The sequence below is a fragment of the Lactuca virosa genome, chromosome 4, assembly GCF_052849685.1.
Source record: "Lactuca virosa cultivar CGN04683 chromosome 4, Lactuca_virosa_CGN04683_v6, whole genome shotgun sequence".
Taxonomy (NCBI): domain Eukaryota; kingdom Viridiplantae; phylum Streptophyta; class Magnoliopsida; order Asterales; family Asteraceae; genus Lactuca; species Lactuca virosa.
This window is the reverse complement of record NC_136429.1, coordinates 533,729,625-533,749,803: the sequence shown is the minus strand read 5'-3', so window position 1 is coordinate 533,749,803 and position 20,179 is coordinate 533,729,625. Positions and strand designations below refer to the sequence as shown.

The 20,179-nt window shown below is 38.3% G+C and overlaps 1 protein-coding gene across 4 annotated transcripts; it reads left to right on the top strand.

Moving 5' to 3' along the window:
* Nucleotides 1-6,113: 6,113 nt before the first annotated feature.
* LOC145109567 (transcription factor GTE9-like) lies at nucleotides 6,114-10,155 on the top strand. Of its 4 annotated transcripts, none has more exons than XM_079046753.1 (9): nucleotides 6,114-8,062; nucleotides 8,169-8,217; nucleotides 8,300-8,425; nucleotides 8,549-8,622; nucleotides 8,721-8,796; nucleotides 8,900-8,977; nucleotides 9,056-9,217; nucleotides 9,317-9,447; nucleotides 9,530-10,155. In XM_079046753.1, exons 1-9 carry the CDS (start codon nucleotides 6,875-6,877, stop codon nucleotides 9,872-9,874), a joined length of 2,229 nt encoding a protein of 742 aa, XP_078902879.1. In that variant the 5' UTR covers nucleotides 6,114-6,874; the 3' UTR covers nucleotides 9,875-10,155. The 4 variants fall into 4 exon arrangements, with proteins under 4 accessions (XP_078902879.1, XP_078902877.1, XP_078902878.1 ...); XM_079046751.1 differs by having other exon boundaries at nucleotides 8,888-8,977; XM_079046752.1 differs by having other exon boundaries at nucleotides 8,718-8,796.
* The last annotated feature ends 10,024 nt before the right edge of the window (nucleotides 10,156-20,179 follow it).

The following is a 20,179-nucleotide window of genomic DNA, read 5'->3' as shown; positions in this document are numbered from 1 at the left end:
CTCAGTTTGAGTTCAGATACGCTCGAAGATGTATCCGAATCCCTCAAACCAAGGCTCTGATACCAACTTGTAACACCCAAATTTTCAAAACAATTTTTCACTTTTTAAAACCATATAAATTCATCCACAATTGCTTTCAAAAACAATGTATCAATTTTATCTCACTACAAATCCCAAGATCAAATCATAATAAACTCTGCGGGTGTGTGTACAGATCATGCCGGCGCCTTCCCGCGATCACCACTGGTACCTGAAACACATAACACATAACACCGTAAGCATAAAGCTTAGTGAGTTCCCCAAAATACCACTCTAACATATATTAGCCACTCGAGGCTATGACTCTGCTGACCCTCTGGTCAGTGTGTCTCAGTGGGACCCTCCAGTCCCAACTCTCTGTGGGCTCTCTAGCCCTAACTCTATGGACCCAAAGGTCATAACTCTGATAACTCTGGATCATGCATATCACATATCACAATAAATCTCAACACATAAATAGCCTACAAATACACTGGCACATAACTATAGAACATAACACACATTAGCCACTCGAGGCTATAACTCTGTGGGCCCTTGGGCCCTAACTCTGTGGACCCTCTGGTCCTAGCTCTTTGGACCTTCCGGTCCTAACTCTGGTATACACACAACATAAATCACATAGAAATAATGTCGTGCCACAAATCACATAGATAGCATACAATAACTCTGTCACATAACTCTGTTACCACTCTACGTAAAGTATAGTGAGGAGACTCACCTCGGGTAACTCGGTAAAGCTCGAACTCTGTAAAATCAGGTCTAGCCTCCGCCTAATCATATGAAATAAACACTCTAAATCAATACATCTCTCAAGGCTAGACTATTCCTCCTCTTAGTACTCTCAGAAGGGTAAAAGACCAGTTTACCCCTCCCATGGCTCCAAGACCCTAAAGTTGACCAAACCCTAAAAGTCAACAAAAATCAACCCTCCGGGTTACGCTGCGCGTACCAAACATGTACGCTGGGCGTACCCGGCGTCCTCACAGAAACGGGGTGCGCGACCCCTTACGCTGCGCGTATTGGGATTACGCCCCGCGTAACTCCCAGCTTCAGTCCTTTAGCTCTTGAGGTCTTAAACAGTTAAGACTCACATCCAACTTTTAGATCTGACCGTTTCTAAACCTCTTAATCCATAAAGTCGATGACTTTAAGCCTTTGCATGGTTGAACAAGTCACTAACACCCAAAATATACCACTTATAGCCCTAGAAAGCTCAAAACTCTAGCATGTCCTCATATCAACGACCAAGATGGAAACTTTATGGATCTAAAACACAAATACCACTGAAAGGGGACAGATCTCGGACCATGGAGCACCTTACACTCATAAAGTCATGAACTTGGGGACAAAACCCTAAAACTTCTCTCTTACAAAGTATGAATATAAAAGATGTAAAGCTTGAAGCTTTTTACCTCAAAATGAAGCTTCTTTCTCTGTTAATCTCGGATCTACAAGCTTGCTCTCCAACTCTTCCTCTTCCAAGGCTTTCACTTTGCTCCAAATGGCCAAGAACACACTACAAGGCTCTCCTAGACACTCCCTTGCTATATGAACGAGATTTAGGGTTTTGAAAGGATAATGCTCTGAATTTCGGGATGTTACAGATAGCTTATACACAAACAAGATTTCTGATTGTATAGCTTATAAACAAAAACACAAAAAAAATATGAATTCTAATTTCATAGCTTATATACAAAAAAATTCTGATTTCTAATTGCCAATTTAGATTTCATAACAAAAAGAATTATGATTCTATAACGTATACACATACGATTTCGGATTTATTAGAGAATATCGAATTCCGATTTTATAGATTATACATACACATTTTGATTTCATAACACAAAGAACCTCAGATTTCATAACATCAAAGAACCTCAAATTTCATAACATCAAAGCATATCCGATTATGATTTTATAGATTATACATACACATTTTCTGATTTCAAAAATTATTAACATAAAAGGAGAAGATTAGCTTTACATGTTTTTGATGAATTAAAGTGATTGTAGTGGTTGAATGACGGGGAAAGCGAGATTGAGAAACTGATCGGAGATGGCGAGCTCTTTTTGGCCGGCGAGATGACGGCTAGATTGTCACAACTAGGAATTCTGATGCTTTGTAAACACTTAACAAGGACAACATTGTAACTAAAACTTGAAAGCATGTATGGTGCTTACTCAATGACAACAAAATTCCATCAAACACTCTATACAAACATTCAAATAGTCAACAAAAGGTTGGAAACCCTGAAAATCCCGGTTTAAGTCCATTTTGGACTAGGATTTCCTTATTGGGCCTAATGGACCAATAAGCTTCCAATTTGACTATTTTGGACTTAGAACTCTTAAATGGGCCCTAATTGGACCCATTTGCATGAAACCTAACATTTTGGGCCTTATAAGCCTAAAATGGACTAGTTTATCTTTAATGGGCCTTATTGGGCCATAATAAATCTAATTAGCCCTAATGGGCCATAAAACTCATTATTTGATGTATATTGGGCTGTGAACTACTCTAAAGGCCCAATGGGCCGAAAACCATCAAATTGGGCTTCACATTATGGGACTCAAGCACTAAAGGCCCAAGTCATTTCTCCTCTCTCTCCCTCTCGGCCCAAATGAAATAAAAAAAAGAAAAAAGAAAAGAAGCATTAAGGGGAGAATTAATTAGGAAGTGCCACCTCCATATTACCTTTCATATTCCCATGTATGGACCAACATACATCCATGCACCATCATTTCACTCCTCTCTCTCCCATCTCTTATTACTTTCGGCCGAGAGGAGACACACACACACATTGCACAAATTCTCTCATTTTCTCTCAAAGAATCATCTCCCTTCTTCCTTCAAATAAAATCTCAAAAATTTAGCTTGGATTCAAGGATCTTCTTCAAGTGTTGTCAATCTTTGGTAAGTGCTATCAACCACAAACATCTTCTTCCATTACAACATCTATAACTCTTTCTTACAAAGTTTTATTCCATAAACACCTTAGAAGCTTCATAAGTTCGAAATCAACCCAAGAAAGCTTGCTAGCGCCGAAATTAGTATCAAACTCTTCCATTTATTTCTTCAAACCGAAACGACAAGCAAAGGTGAGTTCATACCCCTCTATTTTCAGTTTTCACAAGTTTTATGGGGGAGAATACAAGTAAAATGTGTAGATCTATGTGTATGTGTATGTTATGTGTGATTTCAAGTGTTTATGTGGTAAATATGTGCCAAAAATGAAAGAAATCTCGAGATCTATAGCTCAAGGAGGAAAGATACGTGATCTAGGATGCATTACACTTAACAAGTCAAGAAAAATTATCATCTAAGGTTATAATAAGCATGTTACAACATAAAACTCATTTTTGGGCTATTTTTGTCAAATAAACAAAAGTTGGGATAAAGGTTGTCATTCACGGTTTTTATAAGGATCAAAAGGGTCAAAACAGTTCAAATGGAAGTTTTTATGAATATTATGCTCTTCAAAGGACTAAAAATGTAAATTTTAGCCTATTGGGCCAAACTTTGGGCTTTTCGGCCCATAGGCCCAAAATTTGCAAAAAATATGGGTTTTAAGGGGTTGAAATGGTAAATTTCTCAAAACAGTGGGTAAAAAGGTAAATAAATCTATTTCAGGGGTTAAAATGACCCTTTTTGCCAAAAATGATTAAAAATACAAAGTTTTTGGATTTTGGGTCAAATTTGTAAAAGTTGCGAAAAGTTTGGACTATAAATGAAAATCTTTTTACTAAAGGGGCTGAAACTGCCAAAATGTAAACTTTGGGCTGAAAACATTATTTAAATAAGTTTTTGGGCCAAAGTGTCAAGAAAGATAGTTTAAGGACCTAAAATGTCATTTTTTTTTATAAAAAGGGACTAAAATTGTCATTTTTATTAAAGAATGGCTGAAAAGGTCAAACCAATATTTTTGAGTCAATTACTTTATTATTAAGATATTGGGTCAAAAATACCAAAAATCCTAACTAGGAATTTAGAATGGAAAAATGTGCATATATTTTCATTAATTCAAATATCGTTATAAAACAATCGACAAACTTCGTGCATTTGCGATTTAATAATTGATCAATCAGACCTTCCGATAATTATACCATACTTAAAACAAGTAAATATTCAAACTGTTGGGCTTGAAAGATTCTAATCATGCTTATTGGGCCTTCGTGACCCATTAACATGACTTTTGGGCCTAACAATAATAATATATGTTATTTGGGCCTCCTGTGACCCAATTTCATGCTTAAGAGACCCTCAATGGCAACTACATGCTGTTAGGCCTTAGTGGCCCACTAGCATTGCTAGTAAGGTCCAAATAAATCATATTGCGAATTAGCCCAACGCGCCCTTCGTATACTCGACAGCCTTGGATAACACACGCGATTAGTGGAACCTCGCAATTCTCTTCTCCTCGTCTGTTAGGCTTACCTTCTATTTAAGTAAACAAAAATCAGGTCGTTAATCAAGGGTAATCAAATTCGTTTGGATTAAGTGAGTAATAACGGGCGACACGTTTAAGTGTCGCTCGTAGTCTGTAGTTATAATCAAAGTCTCCTGGAGGGAGAGCGAGAGTTTGTGTATAGATCTATACGGGGGTGACTCCCCCACACCTCAGTTGTTCGCTATAGTTAGACTCGGTCAGTCTAGGGTGACAAAATCTTAAGATCAATTCCGGCGTTCACTAGAATGCTAAGACAGACGAACTAGTCATTATCATGCATGGTTATAACGACTCACATAAAAATCCAATATCATCTAAGTAATCAAGGGAAATCATATTTAGTCGTTATGATGATATAATAATTCAAAACGATCATACTACTTATCGGAAAACATCGGGTTTTTCGGGGGAAATCAACATTAGTCACTTGTACTTTCAATAACTATAATGCAAAACCTCTCATTTATACACGTTTTGAAATCATTCATGCATAAACCTATGGATCTTCACACTTTTTGTATAAACAATTGCCGTTTCAGAAAATATCGGATTTTCTGAGTTTTTTTTTATAAACTACACAAAACATTTTTATATCAAACCTGCTTATGAACTCACCAACATTCCATATGTTGACGTTTTCAAAATAACCTGTATTCTCAAGTAACAGATAAACTGAAGAACAATACCAAGTGTATTAGGATGTTATGTTTTTGAAAAACTCTCAAACAATTTGCTGTGGAAATGTAATATTTAGACAATGTACTTGATATGAACAATGTCAGTTGTAATATATTGATGCATGGTGATGTTTATGTAATGTTTTCATGTATATACATTGTGATGATATTTCAATTTAAGTCACGCGAGCCCTCGAACGTTTCCGCCGTCTGGTTCGGGGGTGTGACATAGATGGTGGCGAGATGGCGACGACCGACAAGATGACGGGGAGCAGTCGATGGAGGAGGCGACGTTTTTTGGGTCTGCGCTTTTTTTTAAGGTCACGATAGAAGAATGGGTAACTAGGGAAGAAAGAATACAAATGGTAGGCGCATCTTTATTCCCAGTCAGCAAATGTTACAAAGCTGACTGGGTAAGAAAATTGAGTCAGACATCTGACCGAGAAAGCACACCATCAAACAACTAGTGTCTGACCGAGTCAACCCAAATCGCTGACTTAGACCAGTCAGACGGGTATCAAACACAACCTTAAAGATGATGCATGTTTCAAAAGGATTCAACCTAAGACAATATAGTTAATTTTATTTTATTTTAATAATGATAATGATTTTAAAATGTAAAAAATTATTATAAAATATTATTAGTTATTAAAAAAGGATTTTGGACAAAAAATTTACGTGTTTTATAATGACATGAACATTTTCACGATTATACAAATTATTTTGACGGTTTTTTATTACCAGGGTTAAAATTGTGAATTCTTAAATTTAAACGAACTAAAACTGCAACAAAACTAAAGTTTCATAACCGTGTTACGCTTCCATCACGTGAATCTACATCAGATGCTGGATCTGAAAAGTTATGAACACCGTTGATTCTTATGACGGCGTAATTCAACGGCCTAGATCTATCCTGCACTCTCACTCTATAAACCCACAAAGGAAAAAAATAAAAGAGACGGTCAGTCTCTCTCTCTCTCTCTCTCTAAAGAGTTCCAGTTCAACTTCGCTTGCATTTATGCCGTACGATCATATAGTCGTCGCTCGAATCAATCAGGAAGTTTCTGCGGCACTGTCGTTCTCCGGTTACTGATTTCCTAGGGCTTCAGCCACTGCATTCTTTCCACTTCACAAGCTTCAATTCACAGGATATTTCCGACCTAGGGTTATGTTATCGTTTCTGGTATCATTGGTGTTGATTAAAGGGCTATGAGTTCGAATCACCCGGTATAATCTATCGTGCGTATTGAAGCATGCTTCCTGCGTAAAATATCATTGTTTTCACTTTGCGAACGATAGAAGATTTTTGCGTTAAGATCAGGGTTTCCTCTTTCTCTGCCCCTCTTTCGATCGTCGCACGCTGTTATTTAAACTCGAGATGGCAAAATAGGTGAATTCGATATTTTAATTCAGAGTAGTTGTAATTCTACAAGAGAGTCGATTAATTGCATAATTTGAGCTTGCGCGAGACTTTATATTTCACGAACCGACGTATGCATGTGTAATACCCTAATCTAACCGGAAATGATTATCTAAATAGATACTGTCTTCCTTCTGCGGGAAGCGAGCCGCAGGGTATAGTCATGGATCTTTAGGACTAATTTGATGGTTTGTCGTGAAATTCCGGGGAACTTCCTAAGAAAAATATGTGCTAAGCAGTAGGTTGTCATATACAGCATTGTGGATCGGGTGTAAACTGTTAGGAGAGTCATGGCAAAGAAGGATAGGTTTCCTGATGCTTATTCCGGTGGATTTCCTCACAATGAAGAATCTGAAGGGTCTGGTTGTTCTGGACGTGATCATATGGAGACATCTGGCTATGAGAACTCAAGTGGCCATAGAAAGAAATGGATTAAGTTGAGCTCTGCATTGCATGATGGTTTTGGTGTGCCTATACAAAGCGTCCCCTTGTCAACACTGCCATCTTCTGACAAACAGAAGTGGTTACTTCGGTTGCGATCTGAACTTGATCAAGTGAGGACATTTCAGAAGAGAGTGGATGTGGACAGGGCTCATGTAACAATGTCATCTTCCAGCAATATCATTAGCTCCAACAAAGTTCAAGGAAACCTAACAAACTTGAGGAAATCAATTGATCCACAAGCTCAGAAGGCACGAGGCACAAATCCAGGTGTTAAAAGGTTACAATCTGTAAATGAACCAGCTTTACCAGAGACTTTCAGTCTACTTTTGAGGAAACAGTGTGAGAACTTGTTAAAGAAGTTAATGACGCATCAGCATGGTTGGGTGTTCAATAAACCTGTTGATGTTGTTGCCCTGAAAATTCCAGATTACTTCAACGTTATCAAGAAACCCATGGATTTAGGGACCATAAAAGTTAAACTCAGCTCAGGTAACTATTCAAATCCGCTTCAGTTTGCTGCTGATGTCAGGCTCACCTTCTCAAACGCGATGACATATAACCCTCCAGGCAATGATGTGCATATCATGGCAGATATTCTTAGTAAGTTTTTTGAACTAAGATGGAAGCCTATTGAGAAGAAACTACCAGCAAATGGTTCTCAACAACAACAACAACAACAACAACCACCAGTTCATGAAGTGATTGATTTAGTTAAGCCAATGCCTCCTTCAAAGAAGAGAAAAGTTACCTCAATACAAGAAAAGCTGTTGCCTGAGCCAGTTAAGTTGGTGATGACAAATGAAGAAAAACATAATCTAAGTAGGGAGTTGGAAACTCATATGAGTGATCTACCAGATAATATCATCGACTTTTTGAAGAAACATGGTTCAAATGGTAGTGAAGCTGGAGAAGATGAGATTGAGATTGATATTGATGTTCTTAATGATGTGGCTCTGTTTGAATTACGCAAGATGTTGGATGACCATGCTCGAGAGAAACAAACCCATGCAAAAGCAGAACCTTGTGTCATTGAGGTATTTATGTTTTTTTTTTCTCTCCTTCATTTATATATATAATATATAATAACCCATGACAAGATATCCCAAAACGATGATATTATATATCTTGTTACAAGTGCAGCTTTTAAATGAATCAGGGCTTAGTAACTCAACTATGCAGTTATACAAAGGTATAGTAGTTGTCTCCTTACTGTATTTGAGAAAGTGTGAGTTAACAGCAGGTTTTCATGCTTGTGTTTTAACATGTTACAGGGAATGATGTTGCGGATGAGGATGTAGATGCTGGTGGGAATGAGGCTCCTGTTTCAAGCTATCCTCCTGTTGAATTAGATAACAGAAACAACAACAAACAGACTACTTCAGGAGGCGTCTCTAGTGGTAATTAGGTTATTTATTTCTTTTTACTATGTTGTGTAAAAAATTCATTAGCATTTAATTTAAGAGTGGTTGGTTGGGTGTGAATTGTACCTTTGATGAGACTTGAGTGTTTGTTGACTGCAGATTCTGATTCTAGCAGTGCTTCTGAAAAGGAGGTAAAAGATGTTAAAGCTTCTACTTCGTTTACTGGGGCAAAGGTATATCTTAAGTTTCTAAATTGCAAGATAGCAGACCAACATTACAAGGCCTAGTTTTTTTATTTATATTTTATATTTTATATATATTTATGCAGCAGCAGGAGGATGAGGATAGGAATGGTGGTGGAACAGATTCGGATGAGAAGACAGACATGAAGCATTCAGCAGGAAATAGTGAGTCCTTTTATGAAATGAAGAATAATAGTAGTAGTATTTAAATAGACGATAAAAAAAGAGTTTTGGTGGTGATTTATAATTTATTTAGAGTGGGTCTCAGATGGTGAAGAAAATTCACAGCAGAGCCAGAAGCCAAACAAAATGAATGATAGTAGCCAGAAGGAGAAGGACGATGATGGTAAGAAGCACCGGATTTGGAGGAGAAAAATGAAAAATGAAAACTGTTGACTGTTGACTGTTGACTTGACTTATTTAGGGGAAGGGGATGAAAACGAGAGACAGGTGTCACCTGATAAGCTGTACAGGGCTGCACTTTTGAAAAACCGTTTTGCGGACACAATTCTAAAAGCTCGAGAGAAAACACTCCACCAGGACGAAAAAGCGGACCCCCAGCAACTTGAAAACCAAAAAAGGAAAGGTTGGTTAGCCCAAATAATATATATATTTTTAATTTTTTAAAACTTTATAAATCCACCACATGATATATCACATATCACATATGGGAATGGGTGTGTAGAAAAAGCGCGACTGCAAGCAGAAGCCAAGGCAGCAGAAGATGCTCGAAGGCGAGTGGAGGCGGAAGCTGCTGCCGAAGCAAAACGGAAAAGAGACCTGGAGAGGGAAGCAGCCCGACAAGCATTATTGAAGGTATTCCTTGTTTTTCTATTTCCAAACAAGTAGCAAGTAGTAACCTTGTTTGTTTATTTATAATTATATATACTTTTGGCAGATTGAAAAGACGGTTGAGATCGATGAGGCTTCTCGGTTTCTGAAAGACTTGGAAATGCTAAGGGCTGCAGAGCCAGACCAGATGTTACCGAGTTGCTTAGATGAGATAAGCCCTGGCCCTGAGTCACAGGATGGGTCTGGGTCAGGGTCGGGTTCGGGTTCGGGTTCGGGTTCAGGATTAGGGAGTTTTAAATTTGGAGGCACCAATGCTTTGGAACAACTAGGCTTATATATGAAAAGGGATGAAGATGAACATGAAGAAGAGGAAGAGGAAGAGGAAGAACCACTTGCTTTTGTGGGTGTTGGGGTAGTAAATAATGACGTCGAAGAGGGTGAAATCAACTGACTGCTGTTGCTGCTGCTTGCTGATAAATTATGCCATCATCATGACATGATACATGATACATGATACATGATTGTTGGCAAGTGCTGATGAATCAAGGAGCCAGCCAGGAGTAGCAAGTGTTGGCATCACATCACATCACATGCATATGCATGGCTCCAACAAAGCATCATGTAATGTAATCCTTTGTTTTGTCTTACAAGACTCTTGGTTTCGACTTTATTATCTTTCTATATATAACATTAATTAATTTATACCACTTATTCAAATTCAAATTTCCTAAACTATCTATCTTTAAATATTTTCCTTATGCTTTATCATCCTTCTCTTAGCTTTTCTTTTGCATTTCGCAAAATCCGACCATCAAAAAGGTTTCTCATCGTGATTTTTTTTTTCAAAAAGAAACCAAACATATGGTTGAACGTTTTACAGCAACTGGTTATTTGATTTTGATTATCTTTATCGTGTTGATCATTTTTCAATAGCATCCAAAAAAGGTACTCAAAAAGCTTCAAACCAGTTCAATGTTTTGTAATTTTGTGTAAAAAATAACATAGGCATGTGATAAAACGAATGGGTAAGATAACAGTCGTGCCTCCGTTATGGATAGAACGACTGTGACACAAAGATAACCTTTGGAATGTATGAAAACATTATCCTTAAAATACATAAAACAAAGATTGTAAAAGTCCAAGTGTGCACAAAAACATAAACACGAGAAAATTATATTACTAACATATGGGTAAGAGAACCTATAATGAGGCAAACATGGGTAGAGTAAGTGAATGTGAGCAGTAACTAAAAACAAATACATGAATAAAATCATAATACAACCATACGAGCAAGGAGCATGCATCGACACTAAACATCAGAAAGAAACAATACATACAACTGTGTGTTAGTTAGATTACTCATCAACCATAATATTTAAGCATCTACACTTTCCTATCTAATGTCATGTCTTTTAAAAAGGATGCTCCTCCATGTCTAACCACACAATATCCTCTCACTTCCTTCTAGTTCATCATTTCCTTCCTTTTTCATCAATCATCATTGATTCTACCCTCCTTACCAATACTGATGGTAGCCTCCTTTTGGCATGTTCATATCACATCCATCGCCCTTCTTCAGTTTGTCGATGATCCACACCACTCCCAACAAATTTCTAACATACCCACTCACTATTATGTCCAACAAGGTTCAACAAAATGTCCATCTTAAGATCCTCATTTCCTCTATTTCTATTTTCCTCTCATTCTCTTTTTTTATCAGCTAACATTATATGATCCATACAATAAGGCAATCCTAATAGCAACCCTGTAAAATATCCTCTTTAGTTTCAACGAGACCTTTCTATCACACAAGACTCCTGAGGTTGCCCTCTATTTTAACCAACTCGTCCTTTTGTAAAGGTTGACATTTACCTCCATACCTCAAACCTTATGGATCATAGACCCCAAATACTTGAAGCTCTTCATCGGGGGTAGAGCTTTCTACCCTATATTAATCTCTAATCCTTCAGTAATTGTCTCCCCGTTAAAATTATACCAAAGATACTTGATTTAAGCAGTGCTAATCCTAAGACCTTTCTCTATTGACCTAACCCTCCATGAGTCTAAACGAGAGTTCAAGTTAATCCTAGACTTGACAATCAACAAGATATCAACAACAAAAAACATATACCAAGGTACTTCCCCTGGATCTCTGATGACATCTCGTCCAATATCAAGGTAAAGATGTATGGGCTGAGAGTCGAACCTCGGTAAAGCCCATTTCCAACCGGAAACGACTCTTTATCTATGACAGGGGTTCGAACATACGTCATAGACTGACAATACATATCTCGAATAACCCTAGCATATATCATATGTGCCTCTTTAGCTTACAATGTTCTCTAATTACCTATCATGGTACGCTATCATAAGCCTTTTCAAGGTGTATGAACACCATATGCAAATATTTATTTCTCTCTATATATTTCCTTATAAGGCGTCTAAGAAGGTACATGGCCTCAGTCATCGACCTCCCAGACATGAAACCAAATCAGTTTTCTTAAAAAATGGTGATGATGCGTAACCTAGCCTCAAGTACTCTCTCCTACAATTTCATGGTGTGACTAAGTAGCTTAATACATATATAGTTCCTACTAGTCTGGGCATCACCTTTATTCTTATAAATTGGGATCATATTACTTAATCTCCCTTCCTTAGGCATCTTGTCTGTCTCAAGGACTATGTTAAATAAGTTTGTCAACCATCTAACTCCTTCCTCCCCAAGACATGTAATGTCCCAAAATTTAAAACCAAAAAATTCGTTTTCATCATAGTAAAACCATCAACCAAAACGTGTTCATAAAAACCATAAAAGAAAATCAGTGTATGTCAATCAATCATCCCAATACATCAAAGTCAAATAAAGTGGAAATCGTGGTGTGTGCGATGCGATCATCCCGAGCTCTTCCCATTCGATCCGAAAGCACCTGAAACATAAACTGAAAACCGTAAGCATGAAGCTTAGTGACTTCCCCATAACACCTTATACCATACATATTAACATACAATGAACCATGCCCGACAACCATCGGGCCCCGCTCAGAACAGATATATCAGTAACATGAAATGGGCCCCACCCCATCACACTCGTTAGTCCCTGCTGGGCATACATACAAACACATAAGATACATGTGATGTCGAAATATTGCTACACCTATTAGTTTACCAACTATCTACTTAACTATTACGACTTGAAGCAGTTGACCTTTTCGCAAATAATATAGCACAAATAGTCGGGTATCGAACACAGGGAACAAATTTAATTAACTAATTTAACTACTAAAAATTAACCTAAAAATAAACAAAAGTTTAAAATGTTTTTTTATATGATTTTACAAGTCTAGATAAACTTAATCACTTAACTAACAAATTCAATCAATTACTAAAACACTTCAATTTAGTTCGAATCCACTTCTCCTCTATGGTTAGCTACTAATTATGAATTATTAATGTTGGTTATCAAATATTATGTTATTAGCAATTCAACTCCAAATTTACTAATATTTTCACTAATTCATGTAAAACTATGTATAGTCGTACACTAGTAAACACAAAATCAGTTATAGAATGTAGATAAGCTATATAAGATTGATCTAAATAAACACAATTGTGGTCACAATTTATGTTCTCCAGCATAACTAAATTAGTTACTTTTATCACTTATCTAAAATTGGGTCGATCATAGCTCTAGCAATTTAATAGTCGCTAAACTACTAGGTAACAAGTTCATGTAATTTAATGGTCACTAAGCTACACAGAACCTGAATTTAAGCAATTAAAGTATCAAATATTAATATGCCAGGTAGAGATAATCAAACACAAGCACAAAAGCAACTTTATAAAATCCATAAAATAATAAACTAAACCATAGATTCAAGGTTTCATCTAGCTAAACGAAAGTAAACTAATTTAGCTACTCATAACTAAAATTAAACACACAAATTCAATAGAAATCGACATGACTAAATAATGCAAACCGAATGTAATAATTTGATCTTCAAATTATTAATCTTCAAGCACACTCTCCTTCTAAAGTATGTTTTTCGCAGGTTTCTAACCTCCAAATTCGAATGTCTCCAGAATATGTCTAAGCCAACCCCCTAAGTCAAATGAGCAAAGATATATATATATATATATATATATATATATATATATATATATATATATATATATATATATATATATATATATATATATATATATATATAGTTTCCAAAAATCACGTCACACGTCGTGAGAATTAAGTTCTCACATCGTGATCTCAGTAGAATTCGTGTTCGGCAAGGAAATTGCATTCCACGTAGCTATCTTCTAGAAGAATCAATCTCACGTCGTGAGATTATACTCCTCACGTCGTGAGAACTGGGAATTAGCATTTGACACAAAAACGAAAGTCATCCGAAATTTTGTCTAGTTTTCAGACCGTTTTAAATCTCGTCAATCGGAGTTACGAGTCATGAGATATGGTCAAAATACTGACGAAGGGTCAAGCTGTCCAGCAACATCATTTTTGTGTCATTTTCAGCTCCAGTCCTCCAAGTATCCAACTTTTGTCGGTTTCAATCTTTTTCTTCGAGAATGTCCACTTTTGGCTGCAAAATACAGTTTAAACATTATAAGTACCAAATATCTTTGCAATTAACCAAATTATAGCTTAAAATGTATTAAAATACTGCCTATAAATGTGTATAAATATGGCACTAATCAAAATAGCCCACACTTATTTTTTGCTTGCCCCCAAGAAAAACTAATTATTTAAGTTAAACTTTCATTACCAATATCACATAAAACAATCCATTTTGAACTCAACCATTATACCAAGACCTCAATGAGCATATTTGTGTCTAAGGTTCCTAAAAACTTCACAATCCTAAATACTCATAATCCATTTTGAACTCAACCATTACAACTTTGATACTACAATGGAGCTCTTCGAATTCATCTCTTCTTTGATATTTGCCTTTTGATTTCTTTGAATTCACCACCTGCATGTTTGATTTTTGGCATCTTCAAATTTTTGATTCTTTAGAATTTTTCCTCTATTGATATTTATACTTTGATAGCTCCAAAATTCTTACAACTTTTGCAATTTCTCTCTATTTTTATATATAACTCACTTTTTTCGCTCAATTCCTAAATGCTTAAGCAATGGAGCTTAACTTCAACCTTTATTGATTAGAGGTATTAGTCTAAGTGTAATGACTACATAAGTTTCCCTAGATAGATTTCAGGCACACGTTGTAAAACTTATTATGCCATATAGACTACCAGATTACCTATTATATCTCATGACTTTTCACTAGGACTTGGGAAGCCACAAATATACTATAACATATGTTGGTTCAATAAACATTTGAGCTCGTATTGGATCATCCCACATAACACTAGCAACTTAAGGGTTTTTTTTTTTTTTTTTTTTTTTTTTTTTTTTTTTTAGTTAGCACTAGATTTCATAATAAACCATTTTTCAAGTTTATAAATTTTTAAATTTTCCTAATCTAGCAAAATTTTTAATTGTCCAATCTAAATTCCTTTTTCGGTCCCCTACCCCACACTTATTTCATACAATGCCCTCATTGTATGTATAAAACAATTTAAGCGCATAAAAGCAATAAAAAAAGAAAAAAAAATGAACAAACTCTCTTGGGATAGTAGTGGCGAGATCGAATTCTGAAAGTGTGGAAAACTCGAACAACTTGAATATGTAACTGGAACTTGGACTTTACTGGTATTCGTGAATGTGCTGAATAAAATGTGAATCATAAACTTGCATCTTCAAAAAAAGTGGTGCAAAAAATCTTCCAAGTAATGCATCTCAATGTGGGAAATCATACGCCACATTGTAAGGTTGAAAGAAAAGAGTGTAATACGTAATATTTGATGACTCACGACGTGAGATTTGCAAAGTCACGATGTGAGTATAGTTAAAATCGAATTATGAATCGCGATGGTATCTTCCTCACGATATGAGAAATAGAAGCTAACGTTGTGAAATGTAACGCCCCATTTCTGGTATGTGATTTAGATAAAGTAATTTTCATTTCTTAAGGGGTACTCGACGAGTCAGTAGCCCGACTCGTCGAGTAGAGGCGGGATTTGCACGCGGTTTAAGTTGGCGACTCGACGAGTCCATATTCTCAGACTCGGCGAGTCTGCCAGTCTGGATGAAACCCTAATTTCAAGGGTTTGCACCCTATTTAAACGTCATTATAGCCCCAGACCAGCCTCCTTCACTTCCCAGAGACTTATTCCCGAAACCCTAGCCTCCTTGAAGTGTGTGTGAGTGATCTTTGCCTTGTGAAGGAACTTTTGGTGCATTTTGGAGCAAGGAGAAGAAGGAGAAGGTAGAAGAACTCAAGGAAGAAGAAGTAGATCCAGAATACACTCCTCTTTGGCCATCCCTTTTGGTAATAAAGCTTCCATCTTGATTATTGTGCTAATAGATCTAGTTTGTCCCCAAATTGTTGGTTTTAAGCTCAAAAACCCCAAATCCTTTGTGATAAAGCCTTGTGATCGAGTCATATCTCAGATCTAGCCTCTCTTGAGCTCCAGAAGCTCAAGGATACCACTTTTTGGCAGCCATGGCTTTGTTTTAGTCAAGTAACCCCCCCCCCCCATAATAGCGAAGTATGAGTGTTATTGCTTCATTGCTTCTTAGATACACGTAAAGTTAGCAACTTTACGTGTTCAGATAGTCCCAGAAGCTTACATCTACGAATTGGATGCACTAAGGTTGATTAGAATTGACTGTTTGGAATCTGCATGCAAAGGACTCGGCGAGTCGTTCTTCTGACTCGACGAGTCGGGTCGCGAGTCTTAGACTCCCGGTTCAGTAGTAGCGAGCCTGTGTAGTGAGTAGAGTAAGGACTCAGTGAGTTAAGACTTGGATCTGGAAGCTGGCGGACTCGACGAGTTGTTCATACGACTCGGCGAGTCGTAGACTGGGTGTGTTCTTCTGTTGAATGGGAACTCGACGAGTTGTTCATACAACTCGGCGAGTCGGATGAAGTTAGACTCGATGTTAGTATCGAAGAAGAACTCATCGACTCTTTGCCAAACTTGAGGAGTAGAAGCGGGTAGAGGATTAGAATGGATGATAGGGACTCAACGAGTTGGCGGCCCAACTCGGCGAGTCCGGTCAACTGAAAGTTGACTTTGACCGGGAAGTTGACTTGACAAGGGTAAATAGTCATTTTACCCTGAGATTAGTTATCAGTATTTGATTTAGTGTTTATGGGATTTGTAGCCGGGGAGTTCCGGAGCAGCAGTCAGACAGTTTCAGATGAGTTTCCTTCCAGTAGGAACGGGTCTACGGCCACAATGCCGGCCCGTTTAGTCAGCAGTAGTTCTGGACTTCGGTCCGATGCAGTAGTTCAGTGTGCTTGATGTCTTTGTGATTCAAGCATGTCTTTGGCTTTCGCACAACATACTATGGGTCCAATCATCCTCAGGATGGAATACCCCAGGCCCACAACCAACAGGTTGGAATGCCCACATACTATGAGTCCAATCATCCTCGGGATGGAATACTCACGACCCACAATCAGGTTGGAATGCCCAGGTCTATTGGCTTTCGCACAAAGCAGATAAGCCTCAACCGCCAAACAAACATGTGCACATATAACAGATAATTGCATAACAGTCTATAGGCAACAAACTGATCTAATGGATTATACCACATAACACATAATACCATCCTATCTACCAGGATACCAATCTAACAGATTATACCACATACCATATAATACCATCCTATCTACCAGGATACCGATCTAACAGATCATGCAACATACCACATAATACCATCCTATCTACCAGGATACCGATCTAACAGATCATAGTAGCGTAACATATCCAACTAACAATAAAAAGGGCCGACCTTGGTGCCTTAGACCCTTGAGTATAGTGAGGATAACTCACCTCAAAATGCCATCTGAACTGAAGAATCGAACTCCCGAATCGCTGCCTCACCAAAAATCCCGAACTATCCAAATAATAAATACCAAGTCATTACACAACATAACAATCAAAACTAGGGGTCCACACAATCCCTCATGTCCATTCTCTTTATTGGGCCAAGGCCCAATGCCAATTTCATGACTTTAAAAGTCCTTATGTAAAGCCCATTATTGGCCCAATTTACCAAATTGGGCCCAACTCCCTAATTGGGCCTAACTCCAAGATCCATTATCAAAACTTGGCCCAAAACTGTAACATCCCAAAAATACAGGACAAAAATTTCATTTTTAAATACGTCATTATAAAACCAACAGTGTAATAAAACATCTGTAATATTATGTCATGTCAAAATCAAAGTAGAAATAATCAAACATGTTATCATAAAACAATATCAGAGTGTAATCCCAAAGATCTCATATGCGGAAAACCATAGTGTGATGCGCTGCGATCAAGCCGGCTCCTTTCCTTTAAACACGAAGTACCTGAAACCAAAACTGAAAACCGTAAGCACGAAGCTTAGTGAGTTCCCCCATCATACCACATACCATACAAGCACATAAAATATATACTGTCGGGCAATTCTGGGGTGCCCGACCTACCCGGTACGTCCGTTCTGGGGTGCCGACCTACCCGTACGGCCATTCTGGGGTGCCGACCTACCCATGCGGCCATTCTGGGGTGCCGTTCTACCCGTGTCAAGCCATTTTGGGGCGCTGACCTACCCATGTCAAGCCATTCTGGGGTGCTGACCTACCCGTCGGTCCTAACAACCGACCCTCGGGGACTATTCCACCCCTACTGCTATTATCACATATATCATAACATAAACATACTATCAGACATATCTGGGGTGTCCGAACTACCCTTTGGTCCTAACAACTGAACTTGGGGACTATTCCCCTCCTACTACCACTATCACATATAACATATCATGCCAGCATATAAACATATCATCACATACTGTCAGACATATCTGGGGTGTCTGGCCTACCCTTCGTTTCTAACAACCGAACTCTACTACTATCACATATAACATATCATGCCAGCATATAAACATATCATCACATACTGTCAGACATATCTGGGGTGTCTGGCCTACCCTTCGGTCCTAACAACCGAACTCTACTACTATCACATATAACATATCATGCCAGCATATAACATATCAGGTAGTAGCAAACCTAGATGATATCACAAAGACAATCATCTAACATACAACTCCTACTGGTGGGCAGGCATTGTGGCCGTAGACCCACCGCTACTGGAAGGTAACTCACCTCACACTGCTGAAGTCCCGAAGACACAATCCCACAGTTGCTGAAGTCCCGCAGACTCGACCTCAGCTGCTGGCTGACAGATTCCCGAACTGTCAACACCAAAATAACACCCAATTAATAATTGGGTCCCAATACATAACCATAAGTACATTCTGTGGGTAATTACTACATTACCCCTAGCTTGGCTTATTCAAGCCCAAGGCCCAATCCATAGGCCCAAAGTCAATTAGGAATCAAAGCCCAACACATGGCCTAATTTTCCAAATTGGGCCTAGGCCTATACATGGTCTCATTCTAAGGACCAACATCATATAATCATTAAGGCCCAAACTATGGCCCAATTTTCCAAATTGGGCCCAAACCCCTTACATGGACCTTACCCTAGGCCCATTAAATTACTCTAGACCATTTGCTTGATCTTGGATAGCCCATTTAATAACCCAATCATCAAGGCCCAATAATAAACCCAAGTGAAGTTAGGGTTTCACATAAAATGATGATTAGGGTTAAGTTTCCTACTTAACCCATTAAGGACTTAATCCATTAAGGACTAATATTGCTTAGATTAATTTCCGCCAATGATTATTATTTAATATTCCAAGTTATTAATAAGTCCCGTGTGTCTCGATTAATTCCCCAAAATTAGGGTTTTGATGGCATTAGGGTTTTCCCAAACCCTAATTAGGGTTTCCAACCCAAATACTAGCCCATTTATTAATTTGTTGGGCTTTTAGATCATTTAGGGCTTTATTGGGCCTATTAAGCCCACTAAAATATTATTAAGCCCATTAGGGTTTTATTGGGTCCATTAGAGTCCATTAAGCTTCATTGGGCCCATTTGAGCTTCTTTGGGCCCATTAGGGTTTCAAGCACCCCAAACGAATCAACACCACGAGGCAAAGCACACCGCCACCCGACACGGCGGCCGGTGGCGGCAACCACCACCCTAAGGTGGTGGTTTTCAATTTCTTTCATTATTCCAATTTGCAATTTACACACATTACAATGCTAAGCTCAAAATAAACACACACTAACAAAATTAACACACACAGGCGGCACATGGCGGCAGCCACCACCTCACGGTGGTGGTGGTGGCTGTTCTCGGTTTTCCGGCCAACACACAACACACACAATAACCGAAAACACACACACACACACGTTTTGCTTGCAAGGCGAGCCCAACACCCACCTGTGCTTCGTTCTTCAATCATCCAGCCACCTTTCTGATGGCCAACGGCGGCGATATCAACCTCTTACCATAACAACCACCACCTCCTGGTGGTGGCGGTGGTTCTTTTGGTTCCCAGCTAAGAGATATACTCCCACATAAACAAGCCTGAAGATCGGCGGTGGTAACACACGACTGGTGGTCGTAGCACCGGAGAAATAAAGAAAAAGGTAGAAGAAGAAGAACACGGCGAAAATGGATGGCGGCAGCAGACGGCGTTTCGCCATGGCAGTGACACCGCAACCGCCCAACCGGCTGACAGACGTTGCACCTACGGATTCAACCTCGACTT